Source organism: Rhinatrema bivittatum, chromosome 8 (genome assembly GCF_901001135.1).
Source record: "Rhinatrema bivittatum chromosome 8, aRhiBiv1.1, whole genome shotgun sequence".
Lineage (NCBI taxonomy): Eukaryota > Metazoa > Chordata > Amphibia > Gymnophiona > Rhinatrematidae > Rhinatrema > Rhinatrema bivittatum.
The window spans coordinates 99,706,472-99,725,465 of NC_042622.1; the positions used below are offsets into that span (position 1 = coordinate 99,706,472).

The 18,994-nt window shown below is 48.3% G+C and overlaps 1 protein-coding gene across 4 annotated transcripts in view; it reads left to right on the forward strand.

Annotated features, from left to right (window-relative positions):
• The window catches only part of CNTRL (centriolin), a 402,596-nt gene that overhangs the window by 315,983 nt on the left and 67,619 nt on the right, over nt 1–18,994 (forward strand). For all 4 annotated transcript variants that reach the window (XM_029610804.1, XM_029610805.1, XM_029610806.1 and 1 more), the window contains 2 exons: nt 9,472–9,697; nt 10,410–10,615. In XM_029610804.1, coding sequence (XP_029466664.1) covers nt 9,472–9,697; nt 10,410–10,615 — 432 coding nt within the window. The remainder of the gene's footprint in view (nt 1–9,471; nt 9,698–10,409; nt 10,616–18,994) is intronic.

An 18,994-nucleotide genomic window follows, 5' to 3' on the forward strand; every position in this document is an offset into this window, starting at 1 on the left:
TCCGATTCGACACCCAGGAAGACAAGGTCAGCCTGACCTCCAAGAGAAGATCAAAGCTCCGGAATCGTCTGCAGGCCCTGCTGAGCGCCACTCGGCCCACAGCTTGGGATTACTTACAGGTCCTTGGCCTTATGGCATCCACTCTGGAGGTGATACCATGGGTACGGGCTCATATGAGACCATTACAATGTGCCTTCCTATCTCGATGGAGCCCACGATCACAGAACTACACCACACACCTACCTCTACCAGCCAGAGTGCGGAATCAGATATGGTGGTGGTTGCAGCCCGGCCATATGAGCCGGGGGTCAAGAATGTCCTCCCCAACCTGGACCCTGCTCACTGCGGATGCCAGCCTGAACGGATGGGGAGCACATTGCGAAGAACTCACCGCCCAAGGGCGGTGAAACAGAGAAGAGTCGGGGTGGAACATCAACCGACTAGAGGCACGGGCAGTCAGGCTAGCGTGCCTGCGATTTGCCCACAGACTTCGCAACAGAGCGGTCAGAGTGATGTCAGACAATGCCACCACGGTGGCATACATCAACCGTCAGGGCGGAACCAGAAGCCAACAGGTATCCTTAGAAATAGCCCCCCTGATGACTTGGGTGGAAGCAAATCTCCAGGACATATCCGCCGTCCACATCGCCGGGAAGGACAACGCCGCAGCAGACTTCCTCAGCAGAGAAAGACTACATCCAGGGGAATGCCAGCTGTCGCCCTCAGCTTTCCAGATGATTGTGGATCGGTGGGGGACGCCGGGCATGGACCTACTAGCGGACAGGTCCAACGCTCAAGTACCCAGTTATTTCAGCCGCAGGCGGGATCCTCTATCCCAGGGGATCAATGCCCTGGTACAGCCATGGCCTCAGGGGATCCTGCTATATGCCTTTCCTCCATGGCCCCTGCTGGCCCCTTTCCTCCATGGACCGGACTGGCCAAGAAGACCCTGGTACGCAGACATGAGAAGACTACTGGCAGGGAATCCACTGCCCCTGCCTCCACACAGGGACCTGCTGCGGCAAGGTCCCATCCTCCACGAGGATCCAGCTCAATTCTCTCTTATGGTCTGGCCCTTGAGAGGGCTAGATTGAAGAAACGAGGATACTCGGGGCCGGTAATAGATACACTCCTCCGAGCATGCAAGTTCTCCACATCACTAACATATATAAGGATCTGGAGAGTATTTGAAGCCTGGTGCGAAACTCACAGCACCAATCCACATGCCGCCAAGATCCCTATCATTTTGGATTTCCTGCAAGATGGACTTCAGAAGGGTTTGTCCCTCAGTTCCATCAAAGTTCAAGTGGCAGCGCTATCCTGCTACGGTCCCCGGAGTGACGGCAACAGCATCGCCACACACCCAGATGTTTCACGTTTCCTGAAAGGAGTCAAACACATTCGCCCGCCACTGAAGTGGCCGGTGCCCCTGTGGAACCTCAACCTAGTGTTGGAATTTTTAGCAGGATCCGCCTTCAGACCCCTTCGGGGCCTGTCTCTCCGTTTGTTGACCTTGAAGATGGTGTTCTTGCTGGCGGTATGTTCAGCATGCCGCATCTCAGAGCTACAAGCACTGTCCTGCCGTGATCCATTCCTCAGAATCACTCCAGAGGCTATCCATCTTCGCACGGTTCCTTCCTTCTTACCCAAAGTGGTCTCCCAATTTCACCTCAACCAAACCATATCCTTGCCAACCACGGAAGGTTTGAAGAAGTCAGAGGAAGGTCGAATACTGCGTCATCTCTACATCAGCAGAATACTGGCCAGATACTTGGAAATGTCAGAAGCAGTACGAAAGACGGACCATCTGTTCGTCCTTCACAGCGGGAAGAAGCAAGGAGAAGCGGCCTCACGGCCAACCATTGCCCACTGGATCAAAGAAGTTATCAAGGCGGCCTACGTAGAGGCGGGAAAACCACCACCTCTACAGGTCAAGGTTCATTCTACCAGAGCGCAAGCAGCCTCTTGGGCAGAAATAGGATGCTGTCGCCTGCAGAGATATGTAAAGCGGCGACGTGGTCCTCCCTCCATACCTTCTCCAGATTCTACCGTCTGGACGTTCAGGCCAGGGAGGACACAGCATTTGCGAGGGCGATCCTAAACGGACCTCGGGCAGCCTCCCGCCCAGTCCGGGAGTAGCTTTTGTACATCCCACTTGTTTTGAGTCCATCTGCTATACGCTAGGAAATGTTGAGATTACTTACCTGATAATCTCCTTTTCCTTAGTGTATGCAGATGGACTCAGCATCCCGCCCAGCTGCCAGTATACGTGGGGATTCGCCGACTCACGGTAAGCCATGTTTGCTTGTATAGGGCTTCCACCCTGCCGGGTGTCGACACCTTCCGGTTAAGAACACTGGCGGTCTCCAGCTACCATCAATTGGTCAGGGTAATCCTGTTCATTTAAACGATCGGTCAGTCACACATATATCCATAAAAGCTTTTGCAAGGAAGATTACTGAATTGCTGCACTTCCTGTGGGGGTATATGTACCCGTGCTGACGTCAGATCCGTCTCCAACTGCTAGCACGAGCACACTATATCCCACTTGTTTTGAGTCCATCTGCATACACTAAGGAAAAGGAGATTATCAGGTAAGTAATCTCAACATTAAATGTTGACTTTCATCATTTCTTTGTTGTTCTTCATTCGTTTTCTGTGGCAAATAGCATGATCTGGTAACAACAGGTAGTGCTTCTACAGGTATTTTTAAATTATTAACCAAGTAATTCTTAAACAACTCTACTGGCGGCATCAATTTAACAAATGGAAAATTAAGCACTTATATTAAGATGTCTTAAAGCATGTTCTATGTTTTCCATCTTTTTTTTTGTTGAATATTTTCTGATTGTACTTTTTCCGACAGCTCTACTTTTTTTCTCGACTATTTTCAATCTTTCTTCATGTTCAGACATTTTATTTTCAATATTCACAGTTCTTTTCAGAGTCTGTATATGTCTGAGGTAGAGTAACCATGGTTGATTGTATTGAGACTAAAGCCTCCCATAATACTTCTAAAGTTATTACTTTAGGTTTGATTAAAAGTAAGCCTGCAGAGGCCTCTTGCTCACCCCTTTCTGTGATTCCTATGTCAGTGTCCCAATTCGGTTCCCGTTCCAACATTGCTGTTACCAATTGTTCCATTAAAGATGAAGGCAAATAATCCAACGAATGGCCTACCAATGACACATCCGGAGCTATGTTCTCCTTGGGAACTACTCCAGCTTCTCCCAGAGCATTCTTCCGCTTGTCCACTTTCTCGAGGAAAACCATAGTAGCTGCATTATCCACGAGATTCACAGCCTCCGGTAGTCGGGGTGGGGACGGCGTCTCCAGTGCGCCAGGGCTAAGCAATATCTCCTCTGCCATCTGGGGAGGCATTTGCTCTACGTCTCCTCCATATGCGGCCCTCGCTCCCAGCGTGTTCGGCATAGAGGAAAAGAAGTTCTGTATTTTCGGCTGATTATTATCCAAAGCATCCGAGTTTGCCAAGCTCTCACGAAGCTTGGCTTTTCTCTTTGTATGAGGCATGAGTAAATAAAGAAATCTTAAACAAGGAAATATTTTAATCCAGGAAATTTGAGAGCAGTCGAGTCCTGCTCCTCAGTTATCCGCCATCATGGCTCCGCCCCCCCATGTGAAAGGCTTTAATGATGCACAATCAAACCTTTTCCATTGGAAAGAAATCAATAGAACTAGCGGTCATGAAATGAAACTCCAGGGAGGACGACTCAGAACCAATGTCAGGAAATATTTCTTCACAAAGAGCGTGGTGAATGCCCTTCCAGAAGAGATAGTGAAAACAAAAACAGTGAAAGAATTTAGAGGGGCATGGGATAAACATTATGGATCCCTAAAGGCTAGAGGTTGAAAATAAAGAAAAGAGTGCATGTGGGTAACTAGGGGTAACTTGCTGGTGTAGCAGTTGCTACTCTCAACAAATAAGCTTTGATACTGTTAATGCATCTCCATCAACAGCAGTGGGAAAAGGGAAATTGGATTCAGACAGCAACCAACGAAGGCCCCCCAACATTTATGGTTTGGGGAACAAATAAACATGGGTGTAACTTGCTGATGTGGCACTTACTACCCTTAATCACTATGGGTCAGATTTTATAACATATGTGCGGGCGTAGATTTGTGCACGCAACCTGGCGTGCACAAATCTACGCCCGATTTTATAACATGCGCGCGCAGCTGTGCGCGTGTTATAAAATCTGGGGTCAGCGCGCGCAAGGGGGTGCACACTTGTGCACCTTGCGCGTGCCGAGCCCTAGGGGAGCCCCGATGGCTTTCCCCGTTCCCTCTGAGGCCGCTCCGAAATCGGAGCGGCCTCGGAAGGACCTTTCCTTCTGCCCCCCCACCTTCCCCTCCCTTCCCCTATCTAACCCGCCCCCAGCCCTATCTAAATCCCCCCCTTACCTTTGTTGCAGGACTCAACCACTCCTGAAAGGGAAATACTACAAAACTACTATTTTTGTATTAATACCGGAGGGTATCTCTTATAAAAAAAAATATAACAAAAAGAAAAATGAGTGGACTTTAATAGACCTATGATTAAAGATGATCCCTTAAGCGGCTTGAAAAGAGACCACGGGATGTTATGAAGGTCTAACATAATAGTAATGGGATCTAGTTTCAAATTTTTGATTCAGTTGCAAAAAAGTGAAGGTGAAATTAATTGACGTCATTTTTCACAGTTTCTAAAGCCACATTGGCACACTGGATAAAGAGTGATCGAAAAGATCTATGTGGATAAGGACCTTGCTCACCCTAAACAAAATAGGGTTCCTTCTACCAGAGCGCAGGTGACTTCATGGGCAGAGATTAGGCTAGTTTAACTGATGGAGATTTGTAGAACAGTGGTAACCTGGTCTTCCTTACATTCCTTCTCAAGGCATTACTGTTTGGATGTGCAGGCTAGAGAGGAAGCATATTTTGAGTCCAAAATCTTGAGAGAGGTTTTGGTGGTAGTCCACCCAAGAGGAAAGTAGCTTTGGTACATCCCATGTGTCCGGACTGGTTTGGCTGGAAGATAAGAGAGGTAAAATTTGTTCTTACTGGAAATTTCCTTTCCTTAAGTCCAGATTAGTCTAGAACCCTCCCTATTCTTTTGATTGATGTTATATTTTTCAGGAAGAGATTATGTAAAGTAAAAAATAAATAAGTGACATAAGTTATTCTTGATCAGAGGTAAATTTCCATTTGACTATATTTCTGGTATATTTATTTTCTAAGCTTGGAAGGATTAGTTCATATGCTTCTGGCAACACCCTGATTTGAGGGGTGGGAATTTTGGTGAATTTTATCTTAGCTTATATTGGCAAGTTGAGGTCAACAGGCACTTATAAGGAGTGACATCAGCAAACCTGTTAGTCTCGGTCCCCATTTGTGTTACGTGAGCACGGCCTCGAAGGCCTTGCATTCTGTTACAAACGGGGTGTTTTAGTGTGCCCTTGGGCCTCAGCCCAACCCCAGACGGATCCAGGACCGAACCGAGTGTTGACAGCGTGTTCCAGCATGGCTGACGTTCTTACCCTCTGCCAGGCCTGCAAGCTTCCAAGGCCAACAACAAGATGATGTTGGAATGTAAATGGTCCTCCAACCATTCCGAGCCCTTTCAGACCTGCCACTTGGATCGGCATGGAGCAGCAGGCCTGGCCTGAGGACGAGGGCAGACGGGCCTTGACCCGAAGACATGACACCGAAGTCGATGCTACAGCATCGCAGACGAAGACATGACACCAAGGCTGATGCGGACGGCATCAGAGACGAGGGCTGGAACAAGACATGACATCAAGGTAGTTGAGGACATGACACCAAGGCTGATGCGAAGACATCACGGACCAATGGTCGATGCGACGGCATCCCGGACCAGGGTCAATGCGACGACATCAGGAACAAGACGTTGAAGCAGAGACAAGACACCAAGACTGATGCAATGGCATCCAGGACGAGACGGGGAACTTGACGAAGTCCAGATGAGACTAGAGCTGAGAGGGAAAACATTGGCACTGTCTCTCAGGGCGCCCAAACAGTCCACCCACCCTGTCCCACTGCGCGCCCTACACAGCCCAAGGAGGCTGGTCACGGACCATGCTGAGAACGGGACGAGTGCAGGGAAGAATCCAGTCGAGGTGGGACTCCGACAACGAAGCCAGATATCATCCGGAGCTCCACGAAGGCTGGCAGGAGCACAGGAACGAATTCCACCTGCAGGCCACTCCACGCTCAGGAAAGACGTCATCCGAGGGAGCAGGGCCTGACAGGACCAAAAAGCTCAGGAGCGTTTGAGACACGGGTGCAAGACACCAAGGAACCTGGAACATCAGGAAGCGGAGAATCAAGACAAGACACCAGGACACCTGGACGAGAGCCTCAGGCACGAAGACTTGACTTGACATGACATGAAGATGAAACGAAGAGGAGCTCCACGAAGAAGACCTGATGGAGCTCTGGCAGGCAGGATCCTCCAGAGTGAAGGAACTTCGATGCAAGACGAAGACTGACGTGACGAAGCAGCCCTTTTATAGGGCTCGAGCAGGAAGTCCAATCAAAGGTGGGGCCAGCACATTTCCTGTGTCTGGCCCTTTAAATTTAGTAGAGAGGCGTGCGCCGGCGCCTAAGGGAAGCAGGTAGAAGCTATGCAGGACTGCGGACAGCGGCCTGCACGGAACGTCTGCGTCAGAGGCAGCAGGGCTTGGCCTGGAGGCAGGCCCCGATGACGGCAGCGACTCCAGCCGCTGCAGGAAACCCCGGGGGCGGCTCCAGCTGCCAATCGAGCCCGGGGCTTGCGGCCTCCGTGCCACGAAGATGATATGGAGGCGGCGGCTCCCAGCCGCGAAGAAGGTAGAAAGTCCGCGGCTCCGGCCGTGGTGAAGATTGGACAATACGGGCGGCCTCCGGGCCACAAAGAAGCAGGAAAGTCCGCGGCTCCAGCCGCGTGGCAAGGCCCAACTTCGGCAGCGTCCATGCCGCATCAGGTGAAGAGGAACAGCATGGTGAGCAGGGCCTGCTCGCAGGGATTAGCTCCACAAGCAGGGTTTCATAACAATTTGCTGATTGGTGGCATAACCATGGCATCCAGACAGGTCTGGCTGGACTCAAGGAAAGGAAATTTTCAGGTAAGAACAAATTTCACTATATACATGAATTTATGCTACTTACAGTATTGGCTGAATTTTCAAAAGCCAGCGCGCACCAATACTGGGCGATACGTATTTGGCCAGGCCACGCGCATTTTCAAAGCACCGTGGCCATGCGCGTATCTCCCAGAACGAGCAGAGCTGGGTTTGAAAAAAGGGGCAGACTAGGGAGGACCAGGGTGGGGCTTGGGTGGACCAGGATAGCACCATTAAGCACTGTCCCACTGAATACATGTCAGCAGCCAAGTTAAAAAAAAAAAAAAAAAAAAAGGGTAGTTAAGAGGGTTTTAGGAGTCAGGAAAGATAGGGGAAAAGGCAGGCAGGTTAGCTAGGGTGTTAGGAAGTTCCCTCCCAGTTCCACTCTTATTAGAGTGGAACTCGGAAAATGCCCTCTCATGTCGCCGCACGTTTCTAAGAACCCCGCCCCCCATGCACTAGCAAGTTGGCACTTGCGTGCACATGCATGCGCCGATAGCCATTGGTGCATGCATGTTATAAAATCGGCATGTCCATGTGTGCGCACCGGGAAATGCATGCACATTGCCCATGCGGTTGTTTTAAAATTTACCTTTATATGCATATATGATATTTTTCCACATGGAGCCCCTTTGAAAATTTACTCCTAAGATTTTTTCGAAATGCTATAGCAATTCCTTTTATCTTGCTAAGCAACACATATTATCAAAATCACAAGTTTTAATGTTGCAGCGACTATGAGAGCTTTCTGCTTTGGAATAGGTTATATAGATAATGTGTTAAAAGATGCGATCAATAGCAATGTCACTGATTTTTTTTTCCTTTCGGGTCGTTATCTGTTTGATTTTGTTTTTAAAATGGTTTGGGAGATGTTTATTTCGGGTTTCCCTAATTTTGGAGTTAGTGCGCACTAACAGGACTTAGTGCGCACTAACTAAAAATGTTACCAATAAGATTAAAAAGTGACAATTGGGGAGCAGTTCGTTAGCAAACCATACCTCTAGCTATCTCCTTAATTACTTGTTTGTGTTGCCAAGGTTGCAAGGTGGTGTTTGTAGGGGGGTGGCCAGTGACTGGTAAGAAATGTAAACAACAAATGATGTCATAATAGCATCAAGTTCTAGTCAGCAAAAGCATGTAATGCAAATACATATTTACAATTTACCAATCCCTTTGTATTTTAGGAAAGGAGACGAGGCATTTTGGGATGTGCATACTTTGAATTCCCCTGGTGTATTTGGGTAGGGGGCGACGTGACCTGGGTGAATATATGGGGTGACAGGTGGGAGAGAGACTAGTTGGGGTGGAGAGTAGAGAGATTCAACCTGGTGTGTGTGGGATGACTTGTCACCTCATCCAGTTAACCCAGTCAACACACACTCACACACACACACACACACACTTTCTCTCCGTCATCAGTCACCCTCTCACACCAGGATGCCATTCTCTCTCCCACTTGTCACCCAAGTCATGTCACCTCCACGCACACCAGGCTGAATCCATCCAGGTGATGCACACTAACATCCAGGTGTTGCGCACTATGGGCCATATTTTAAAAAGCCTACAGGCACCGGGCCTATTTTAGAAAGGCCTGGCGACGTGCGTAAAGTCTCGGGAAGCGTCTAAGTCCAGGGGTTTTTTGGAAAGGGGCGGGGCCAGAGGTCTCCGGCACAGTGGCCATTTGCTGCTGTGTCGGAGGATCACATGCTGGTGCGTGCAACCTGCGCCTGCCCCTAGGCAGGCGCAGCAGGTAAAACAATTTTTTGGAGGGGGGCCTGAATAGGGATTGGGGGTGGGTTGGTTAGGGGAAGGGAGGTTAGGGTAGGGGGTTGGGAAGTTCCCTTGCAGGCCGCTCCGAAATTGGAGCGGCCTGAGAGGGAATGGGTGAAGGCCGCGGGCGTCGGCGTGCGCCAAGTGCACAATTGTTCACCCTCTTGCACGCGCCAATCCCCAATTTTGATAACGGTGCGTGCCTGCACGCACATGTTATAAAATCGGGCATCCATATGCGCGCGTGCAAGTTTATAAAATCTACCCCTAAGTTCGTAAATAGGAAAACTATAGTTAGTGTGCACTAAGTCCCGTTAGTGCACACTAACATGGAATACTAATTTTTCTGAAATTTCGTTTTTTTTTTTGTTTGTTTTGTTTCATGGCCATCCTGGAACAAGATGAAATAGACAATGGCAACAAAACTGCCTATTTAGTTGAAAATGAATGCACATCCCTAGTATCTATTACAAAGTGGGTGCTTAAAAAAAAAAAAAAAAAAGTGACAACATATTCACAGATTGTAACCTGAAGTCCCCTCTGTTGTGTGGTGATAATCAAAAAGTTTTTCTCTTCACAGACTCTGCAACAAGTCAGAAAAGACGTTGACCAGGAAAAAGAAACATTAGAAGAAACACTAACAAAGCTGAAAGACCAGAAACAAGTGTTAGAATGGGAGCTGGCAAACCAAGAGAACAGCTTGGAACAACTGACAGCAAAAGTGGCCATTTTAGAAGAAAGGGCTTTAAAACTCCAGCAAGAGGAGAAATGGTGTACAACGTTGGAAGAAGCACTGACTGAAACCAGTGAGGAATTATTTACTATCAAAGACTTTAGACAGTACTTCAGGACCACTTGTTCACAAAGTGGTTTACTCCGTGTGGAATGTAGTGAAGCCAGTACTGCCAGTTATACTTCGCCACACACACTTTCAAGGAAGTTTCATAATGTGGACTCCACACACAAGCAGGCCGATACAGTAAAAATCGCAGGAGAGCGGGCGAGCGCCCGCTCTCCCGGCACACGCACAGGCCACTCTCCTGTGCGCGTGATTCAGTAAGTTAATTTATTTAAATTAGGGCCCGCGGTAAAGAGAAGCACTAGGGACACTAGCGCGTCCCTAGCGCCTCTTTTTGAACAGGAGCGGCGGCTGTCAGCGAGTTTGACAGCCGACGCTCAATTTTGCCGGCGTCTGTTCTCAAACCCGCTGACAGCCACGGGTTCGGAAACCGGACGCCGGCAAAATTGAGCGTCCGGTTTTCAAGTCGCGGGCCCATTTAAATTTTTTTTTTTTTTAATATTTTTAACTTTTTTTAACATTTGGGACCTCCGACTTAATATCGCCAACTGAATAAGGGGTAAAGCTAGCGCGTAGAAAACGCGCATCCAAATGCCAGTTAACAATGCGCTCCACCGCAGCGCACTGTACTGTATTGGCCTGAAGGTTAGCTGACTCTTTTGGTAGTGTCTGCTTCTCTTCTGACAAAGGCATTAAATAGAACCTCTTTTTTATTTTAGAGTACCAGCTATCTGAAAAAGAAAAGCAGTTGCAAGAGAAGACCAATGACTTAGAGACCTTAGAAAAAGAAATGGAAATTTCCAATGCCGATCTAGACCATTTGCGGGATCAGCTGATTTCTGAGAGAAGGAAGGAAGAGAAGCGGATAGCAGCCCTGAAACAATCACTTAAAACACAAAGGTCCCAGCTAGAGAGAGCACTTCAGGTATTGTCTCACTTCAAAGCAAAAGGCTTAAATAGTATACTCCCAGTTGGTCTGGGGCATGACGTATTGCTTTTAGAAGGAGAAAAAAGGACAATGCAAACCAAAATGATTTGCAGTAGGAATTAAAAAGTGAGGACTGGATCCATGCATCCCCAAAAAGGGAATTTTAAGCCATGTATTACATTGTCATACCCCTTCTCTGAGAAGTTTGCTCTTGTGATTTTTTGGGCTTTCCTTCCTGCAAATATGCAAGGGGTATGTTTGTATTAATCTGTACTAAATTTCTCTGGTTATTCTTCTTACTCCACAATAGTGGCAAGATAAGTAAGGGAGGCTGGAAGGGTCTTTAAAGGCCTAATTTTCAAAGCCTTTTATGTACATAAAACTAGTTTTATGCTCATAAATGGCTGTTAAAAAATAGCTCGAGACCTAGTGCACATAAAAGTACACACATAATCTGGTTTCGTGCATATTTTCTAATGAACTGGGAGCAGACATTTGGAAGACAGAGTTGGGGCAAGGATATGACTTATGTGCATACTTTTGAATTTTACCATGCACAACTTGTGCTGTGCCTGGAGAAGGCATAACTTTGTTTGTGGATAACTGCACAAGTAGCCGGCCTATTAAGTAAGGATTTTCAAAGTGAACTTGTGCACATAAGTTCAGTTTGAAAATTCTTGATAAAGTCTCTGTGTACATTGTACATGGAAACTTTACTGCTATGCCAGGAGTTATAAAATTATGCTCCTAATTGTGCAGGATGATATTAAGACAGTTGGTCCTGAATTTCAGATAAGTGGAAATACCTGAGCACTATGTCTCGCTCCAATGACTATAACACCTTTTAATTAACATCTGCATAAACACAGTATTTTCAATATTTTACCATGGGAAAGATTAAAATTGGCAGCAGTCTCAGCAGGAAGGAAGGTGATTTTGTAAACTATTGAGGAAGAAACCCTGGTTAATTGTCCTAATTTTTCTCACAGGACAAGCAGGATGGTAATCCTCACATATGGGTGACATCACAGAATGGAGCCCAATCACGGAACACTTTGTCAAAGTTTCCAGAACTTTGACTGGCCCCTAATGGGCATGCCCAGCATGGCACCAACCCTGCAGCCAGCAAGGGACCCCCTTCAGTCTTCTTTTTTGCGCGCAGCAGTAGCCTCGCAGTTAAGGAGCTCTGCAGAGATTCCTGACAGGAATTTTCCTCACGGAATTAATAAAAGTTAATTTGCCCCACAGGGGTCCCTCCTTTAACTTTTTCAAGCCGCGGTACTCTGGTAAGTTTTTACCTGTTCTTCGTCGATTACCGTCGAGTTTGGCCTTTGCGGCCTACTGGCCATCAACCGTACCGCGGCTCAATTTTTGCCATGGCCATGGCGTCAGGATTCCATCGGTGCCTGGACTGTAATCGCACCATGTCCATCACAGACCCCCATAAAGTCTGTGTAATGTGTCTGGGACGAGAGCACGATGTCTTGACCTGCACCAAATGTGCCCTAATGACTCCTAAAGGTCGCAAGGCCAGAATGGAGAAGATGGAACTTCTCTTCCGTGCTCAAACCCCGACACCGTCCATTGCATCGACATAGTCAGAACCGGCTTCGTCAACTTCGCGCCAGCATCGACCACCGGCCGGTGACCGTCCGGCATCGATGACATCTCGGCCTTCGACACCCTCTATTCCCCCTCAGGACCAAGGGGATCGCAGAGACAAACATGGACACCGAAAGTCTCGGACCATCGAGGGAGCGAAATCATCTACCTCACCATCGTCCGAGCCGCCGTCGAAGAAACCCCGTCCAGAAAAGGCACCGACCTTTTCGGCGACCAGGTCACCAAGGCAACCCTCACCCGACAGGGTATCGGGAGCCGCGACTCCGCCTTTAACGGTGGACCCTCCGGCTAAGCCTCTGCCTCCTTCTTCTGTTCCGGAGCCGGGGCTGCTTGCTCCAGGTCTCCGAGAAAAACTGGACTGGATGATTCAGGAGGCCATCGACAAGGCAATGCAACGACTCCAGGTTCCTCAGACACCGATTACCGATTGTGGAACAGACCCGATTCCGGCAGCGTTGGCACCGCTGCTCTCCAGAATGGAAGTGCTCATTGCCGCTTTTCCACCGATGGACCCCGGGTCGCCGATGGCTCCGGTGCCCTCCCCGCTTACTCTGTCATCGGGAGGAGAAACACCATTCCGCATCCCTCCATTGGGAGTTCTACCTCAGCCATGGATGCCAATATGTCCTTCACCACTGGTCCAACCATCGGTGCCGATACGCCCGTTGGCGCCACTGAGCCATCCATCAATGCCCTCGATGCCTGCGCCGATACCTTCATCGGTGCCTCCAATTATTCCTTCGATTAATTAGGAGCCTAGACCAGGACCCTCGGGTATCCCACTACCCCGTCCCCCTCTAGTTCCTAGAGGGGCAGGTGCTGATCCCTATGATACCTGGACTGATGATTCCTCGACTGATGATTCCTCCCCAGACACCGATGATTTGCCTTCACCACCTTCACCCACTGAAAGTAGAAAGCGTTCTCCTCCAGAGGACCTTTCCTTTATAAATTTTGTGAAGGAAATGTCTGAATTGGTTCCCTTCCAATTACAGACTGAACAGGATGATAGACATCAGATGATGGAGTTGCTCCAATTCCTGGATGCTCCCAAGGAAATAACCTCCATCCCTATCCACCAGGGTTCTTCTGGATCTCCTCAAGAAGAACTGGGAACATCCTGGCTCCATTGTTCCAGTCCACAGAAAAGCTGACACTACCTATTTGGTGCAGTCAGCTCCAGGTTTTCAGAAACCTCAATTGAATCACCAATCTGTAGTGGTAGAATCTGCACAGAAAAGGGCCAAGAGATCAAAGCCTCACACTTCTTTTCCCCCTGGCAAGGAACAGAAGTTTCTAGATGCCATTGGTCGCTGTATCTTCCCAGGATCAGTGCTCATCTCCCAAATTGCTGCTTACAGCTCTATATGACCCAATATAATAGGGTCATTTTTAAGCAGATACAAGATTTCACAGACTCCCTGCCTCAGCAATTTCAAGATCAGCTCCAAACCCTAGTAAACAAGGGTTTTGAGGCAGGCAAGCATGAGATCAGATCATCTTATGATATCTTTGACACTGCTACTAGGGTATCTGCAGCCGCTATTTCGGCAAGGGCCTGGCTCAAGTCTTCCGACAGGTTATCTGACCTACCCTGTGTAGGAGATAATCTGTTTGGCGAACAGATTCAATGGACGGTGGCGGAACTCAAGGACCATCATGAGACCCTAAGACAGCTCTCTCTGATGCCTTCTGACTACTCTTTAAAACAGTCCTTCCGAAAGGACTCTAAAAAATAATTCTTCCACCCGAAGAAGTCCTACCCGCCACCAAGCAGATCCCGTTCCACAAGACCTTTTCAAAAAGCCCAGTCTCGTCAGACACGGAAACAAAAACCGCAAGCAGCTCCTCAACCAGGTCCTGCTTCAGGTTTTTGACTTCTACCTAGAGAGCAGCAGCCAGCTTCCATTGCCTTACATACCAGTGGGAGGTTGATTGTGCCACTTCAACAACATATGGCACTCAATCACCTCAGACCAATGGGTACTGGTGATAATTGCTCAGGGTTACCATCTGAACTTTCTCTCTGTGCCACCGGACTCCCCACCTCTACCGACGTGGAGAACATCCGATCACGCCATCCTTCTGGATCAGGAGGTCTCCCTCCTTCTCCAGTCCAAGGCAATAGAACCCGTATCCTACTCTCAGCACGGCCTAGGATTCTATTCCCGGTACTTTCTAATCCCCAAAAAATCGGGAGGTGTTCGTCCTATTCTGGACCTATGGGCCCCTCAACAAGTACCTCCAGCGAGAGAAGTTCAAGATGGTAACCTTAGGCTCGTTTCTTCCTCTTCTACAAAGAGGAAACTGGCTCTACTCTCTGGACCTCCAGGACGCATACACTCATATTGCGATAACTTCATCTCATCGCAAATACTTGAGGTTTCTAGTAGGCCCCAAGTACTATCAGTACTGAGTGCTTCCATTCGGCCTAGCGTCTGCGCCACGAATCTTCACAAAATGCCTCGTAGTAGTTGCAGTCTTCCTCAGGAGTCAAGGTGTTCACGTCTACCCCTATCAGGACGATTGGTTAATCAGGGCTCCCACTCAGCAAGCTGCTCTGTCATCCCTCAATCTAACCTTACACACTCTAACTTCATTAGGATTTCTCGTCAACTACGACAAATCCTACTTAGTCCCATATCAAACCTTGTCGTTCATTGGGGCAGACTTGGACACCTTGCAGGCAAAGGCTTTTCTACCTCGACAGCGAGCTCTCACTCTCGTGTCTCTTGCCCACCAGCTGCAGTCTCAGCACTCCGCGACTGCACAACACTTTCTCATCCTCTTGGGACACATGGCGTCCTCAGTCAGGTCACACCAATGGCCCGTTTGGCCAAGAGAGTCATGCAGTGGTCTCTAAGGTCTCATCGGACTCAAAGCATTCAGCCCCTGTCGACCATTGTCCATGTCACCGACTCACTCCGTCAGTCTCTTGCCTGGTGGAAAAATCAGATCAATCTCCTCCAAGGCTTGCCCTTTCAGGCTCCAGACCCTCAATTAACTCTCACCACCGATACTTCCAACCTTGGCTGGGGAGCCCATGTGGCCAATCTGCATACACAAGGATCTTGGTCTCCAGAGGAAGCCAAACACCAAATAAATTTCCTGGAGCTTCGAGCAATCAGATATGCTCTCAGGGCATTTCAGGATCGCCTCTCAAATCAAATTATCCTGATCCAGATGGACAACCAGGTGGCCATGTGGTACATCAGCAAAAAGGGAGGCACGGACTCCTTCCTTCTGAGTCAGGAACCTGCACAAATATGGGCAGAAGCTCTCTCCCATTCGATGTACCTCAGGGCCACCTACTTGCCGGGAGTGTACAATGTGTTGGCAGACAAGCTGAGTCGCATCTTTCAACCGAACAAGTGGTCTCTCAACCCCTCAGTAGCGAACTCCATCTTCCAACAATGGGGATATCCTCAGATAGACCTCTTTGCGTCTCCTCAAAACTGCAAAGTAGAGAACTTCTGCTCTCTCATTCGCAGCAAACACTCTCAGCCCAGACACGCATTCTCCCTCTCGTGGGCAACCGGTCTACTTTATGCATTCCGTCCACTTCCTCTTTTCTCAAAGACTCTCGTGAGGTTACGTCAGGACAAGGGAACCATGATCCTGATAGCACCTCACTGGCCACGCCAAGTGTGGTTTCCAATACTTCAGGATCTCTCCATTCGCAGGCACATTCCCTTAGGAAAGGACCTGCTTCTGATCATTCAAAACGACGGGTGCCTCCGCCACCCCAATCTTCAAGCCTTGTCCCTGAAGGCATGGATGTTGAAAGGTTAATCCTTCAGCCACTTAACCTTTCTGAACCAGTTTCCCGTGTCCTGATTGCTTCACGGAAGCCTTCCATGAGAAAATCTTACGCTTACAAATGGAACAGGTTTATGTCATGGTGCTCTTCTCAGTCCCTTGACCCCTTTACCTGTCCAATCACGAAGTTTTTGGACTATCTCTGGCACTTATCAGAGTCAGGTCTAAAAACGTCTTCCATCAGAATGCATGTCAGTGTGGTAGCCACCTTCCATAAAGGTGTCAGGGGTGTTCCCTTAGCAGTATAACCCCTTGTAACACGTTTTCTGAAGGGCTTGCTTCACCTCAAGCCTCCACTGTGTCCTCCGGCCCCTTCTTGGGACCTCAATCTGGTTTTGGGTCGGCTCATGAAACCACTATTCGAGCCTCTTCAATCCTTTGATCTTCGCTATCTCACATGGAAAGTGATTTTCCTTCTGACAATCACTTCGGCTCACAGAGTTAGTGAATTACAGGCTCTAGTTACCTATCCGCCTTTCACTAAACTTCTGCAGGACCGGGCAGTACTCTGCACTCACCCTAAATTTTTGCCTAAGGTAGTTTCGGACTTTCATCTCAATCAATCCATTACACTACCTACCTTTTTTCCCAGGCCCCATTCCAATCCAGGAGAATAGGCTCTGCATACCCTTGACTGTAAACGGGCTCTAGCATTCTACCTAGACCTTACAGCTGCCCACAAGGAAAGCACTCAACTGTTTGTCTCTTTCCATCCTAACAAGTTAGGGCAGCCTGTGGGTAAGCAGACTCTCTCCTCCTGGTTGGCAGACTGCATATCCTTTTGCTATCAGCAAGTGGGCATTCCATTTCAAGACCGTGTTAAAGCACACTCTGTGAGGGCCATGGCGACTTCAGTAGCACACCTAAGATCGGTGCCGCTTCCTCACATTTGCAGGGCTGCCACCTGGAGTTCTCTCCACAGCTTTGCAGCCCACTATTGCTTGGACAAGGCTGGAAGACAAGATTCCATCTTCGGCCAGTCTGTCCTTTGTAACCTATTTACAACGTGACGTACCAACACCCTTCCGCCTGCCCGTTAGGGTTCAGTATGCCCTCGGCCAAATTTTTATCCCAGTCCTAGTGCCTTGCACACCTGGGTACATTTGGTGCATTTCTCAGACATCCTCAGCTCGGTACTCATCCATATGTGAGGACTACCATCCTGCTTGTCCTGTGAGAAAGCAAATGTTGCTTACCTGTAACAGGTGTTCTCACAGGATAGCAGTATGTTAGTCCTCACGAAACCCGCCCACCACCCTGCAGTGTTGGGTTCGTAATGTTTTCTTATTTTATTTTTCGCCACTACCTGTAGCTTTTAAACAAGACTGAAGGGGGACCCCTGCTGGCTGCAGGGTTGGTGCCATGCAGAGCATGCCCAGTAACCTGCTATTGGACGCGCGTTTTCTCTTACCCTTTATTCAGTAAGGGGCAGCCAAGCCGCACATTTTACTTTCAGAAATTAGCGCCGACCCAAAGGTCGGCGCTAATTTCTTCTGGCACCGGGAAAGTGCACAGAAAAGCAGTAAAAATTGCTTTTCTGTGCACCCTCCGACTTAATATCATGGCGATATTAAGTTGGAGGTCCCAAAGAGTAAAAAAAAGTAAAAAAAATTTTGAATTCGGCCCGCAGCTGACGGGCCGAAAACCGGACGCTCAATTTTGCCGGCGTCCAGTTTCCAAGCTCGTGGCTGTCAGCGGGCTCAAGAACAGACGCTGGCAAAATTGAGCGTCGGCTGTCAAACCCACTGACAGCCGCCGCTCCGGGCTAAAAGGAGGCGCTAGGGACACCTAGTGTCCCTAGCGCCTCCTTTTCCCCGTTTCTACCGCACCATCTCATTTGAATACTGAATCGCGCACACCGGCAAGGGGAATGTGCGCGCGCCTTGAGAGCGGGCGTTCGTCCGCTCTCCCGCGGACTTTACTGAATCGGCCTCAAAGTTCTGGAAACTTTGACAAAAGTGTTCCGTGATTGGGCTCCATCCTGTGATGTCACCCATATGTGAGGACTAACATCCTGCTGTCCTGTGAGAACACCTGTTACAGGTAAGCAACATTTGCTAATACCCAAATTTCTTCCCAGTTTGGTATAAGGCTGCCCCTAGTGTCCCCTCCCCCCATCTTTTATACCAAATACAACAAAAGAAAACCACACTAAAAGGCACAAATTGATCAGAAGTCACCCAGGTTTATTAACAAAGCTTCCTAACAATAAACATAATGTAATTCATAATAGTAGAAAAAATATATCATCACTCTCTGACGCCAGTCTAACTCAGACCTATCACTGAACCATGTTAATGGCCAAACACGCTTATGACGTTTCTCCATGGATACAAGAACACTTAGATTTTGTAGAAAATATAATTTTTTATTGAGTAATATAAGTATTCTTGGGAGATGCTGGATGCCACTTCTCTAACAAACTGACCACCAGCATCTCGTCATAATCATGAATTGATCCTTCTTTTATAGGTAAAATACAATACAGTACTAGGTCAGAAACTCTTAAGTATGTACCCGGATCAGTCCAGACCATGGGTTGAGCCTCCTGTCCAGCAGGTGGAGACAGACCAAAATTGTGAGGGTATCCTATATCAGGACAGAGCCTACCCTACACCCCTTCAGTATTCATCTGTCTCCAGCAGGTGCAAGCAGCTGAACCTACGGTTCCCCTTCTTCTTCTTCCCTTGGGGATTTTCCTGAGGGGATTTTCCTGAGGGGATTTTCTTTACTTTTGGTCTGGATCAAGCAAGTATTAAATTCTTGTTTTATAAAAAAAAAAAAAAAAAGAGGACTTTGAAAGTTTTCTCCCTTTTTTTTCCTCACAGAGACAGTTCGGTCTCTCCGCTCTGCTGGGAGCCTGGGGGGGGGGCTTGCTCATCCTAGGCCCCTTTTTCCCGGTGACCATCTGGGGTGATGCTGGTGGCCCAGTCC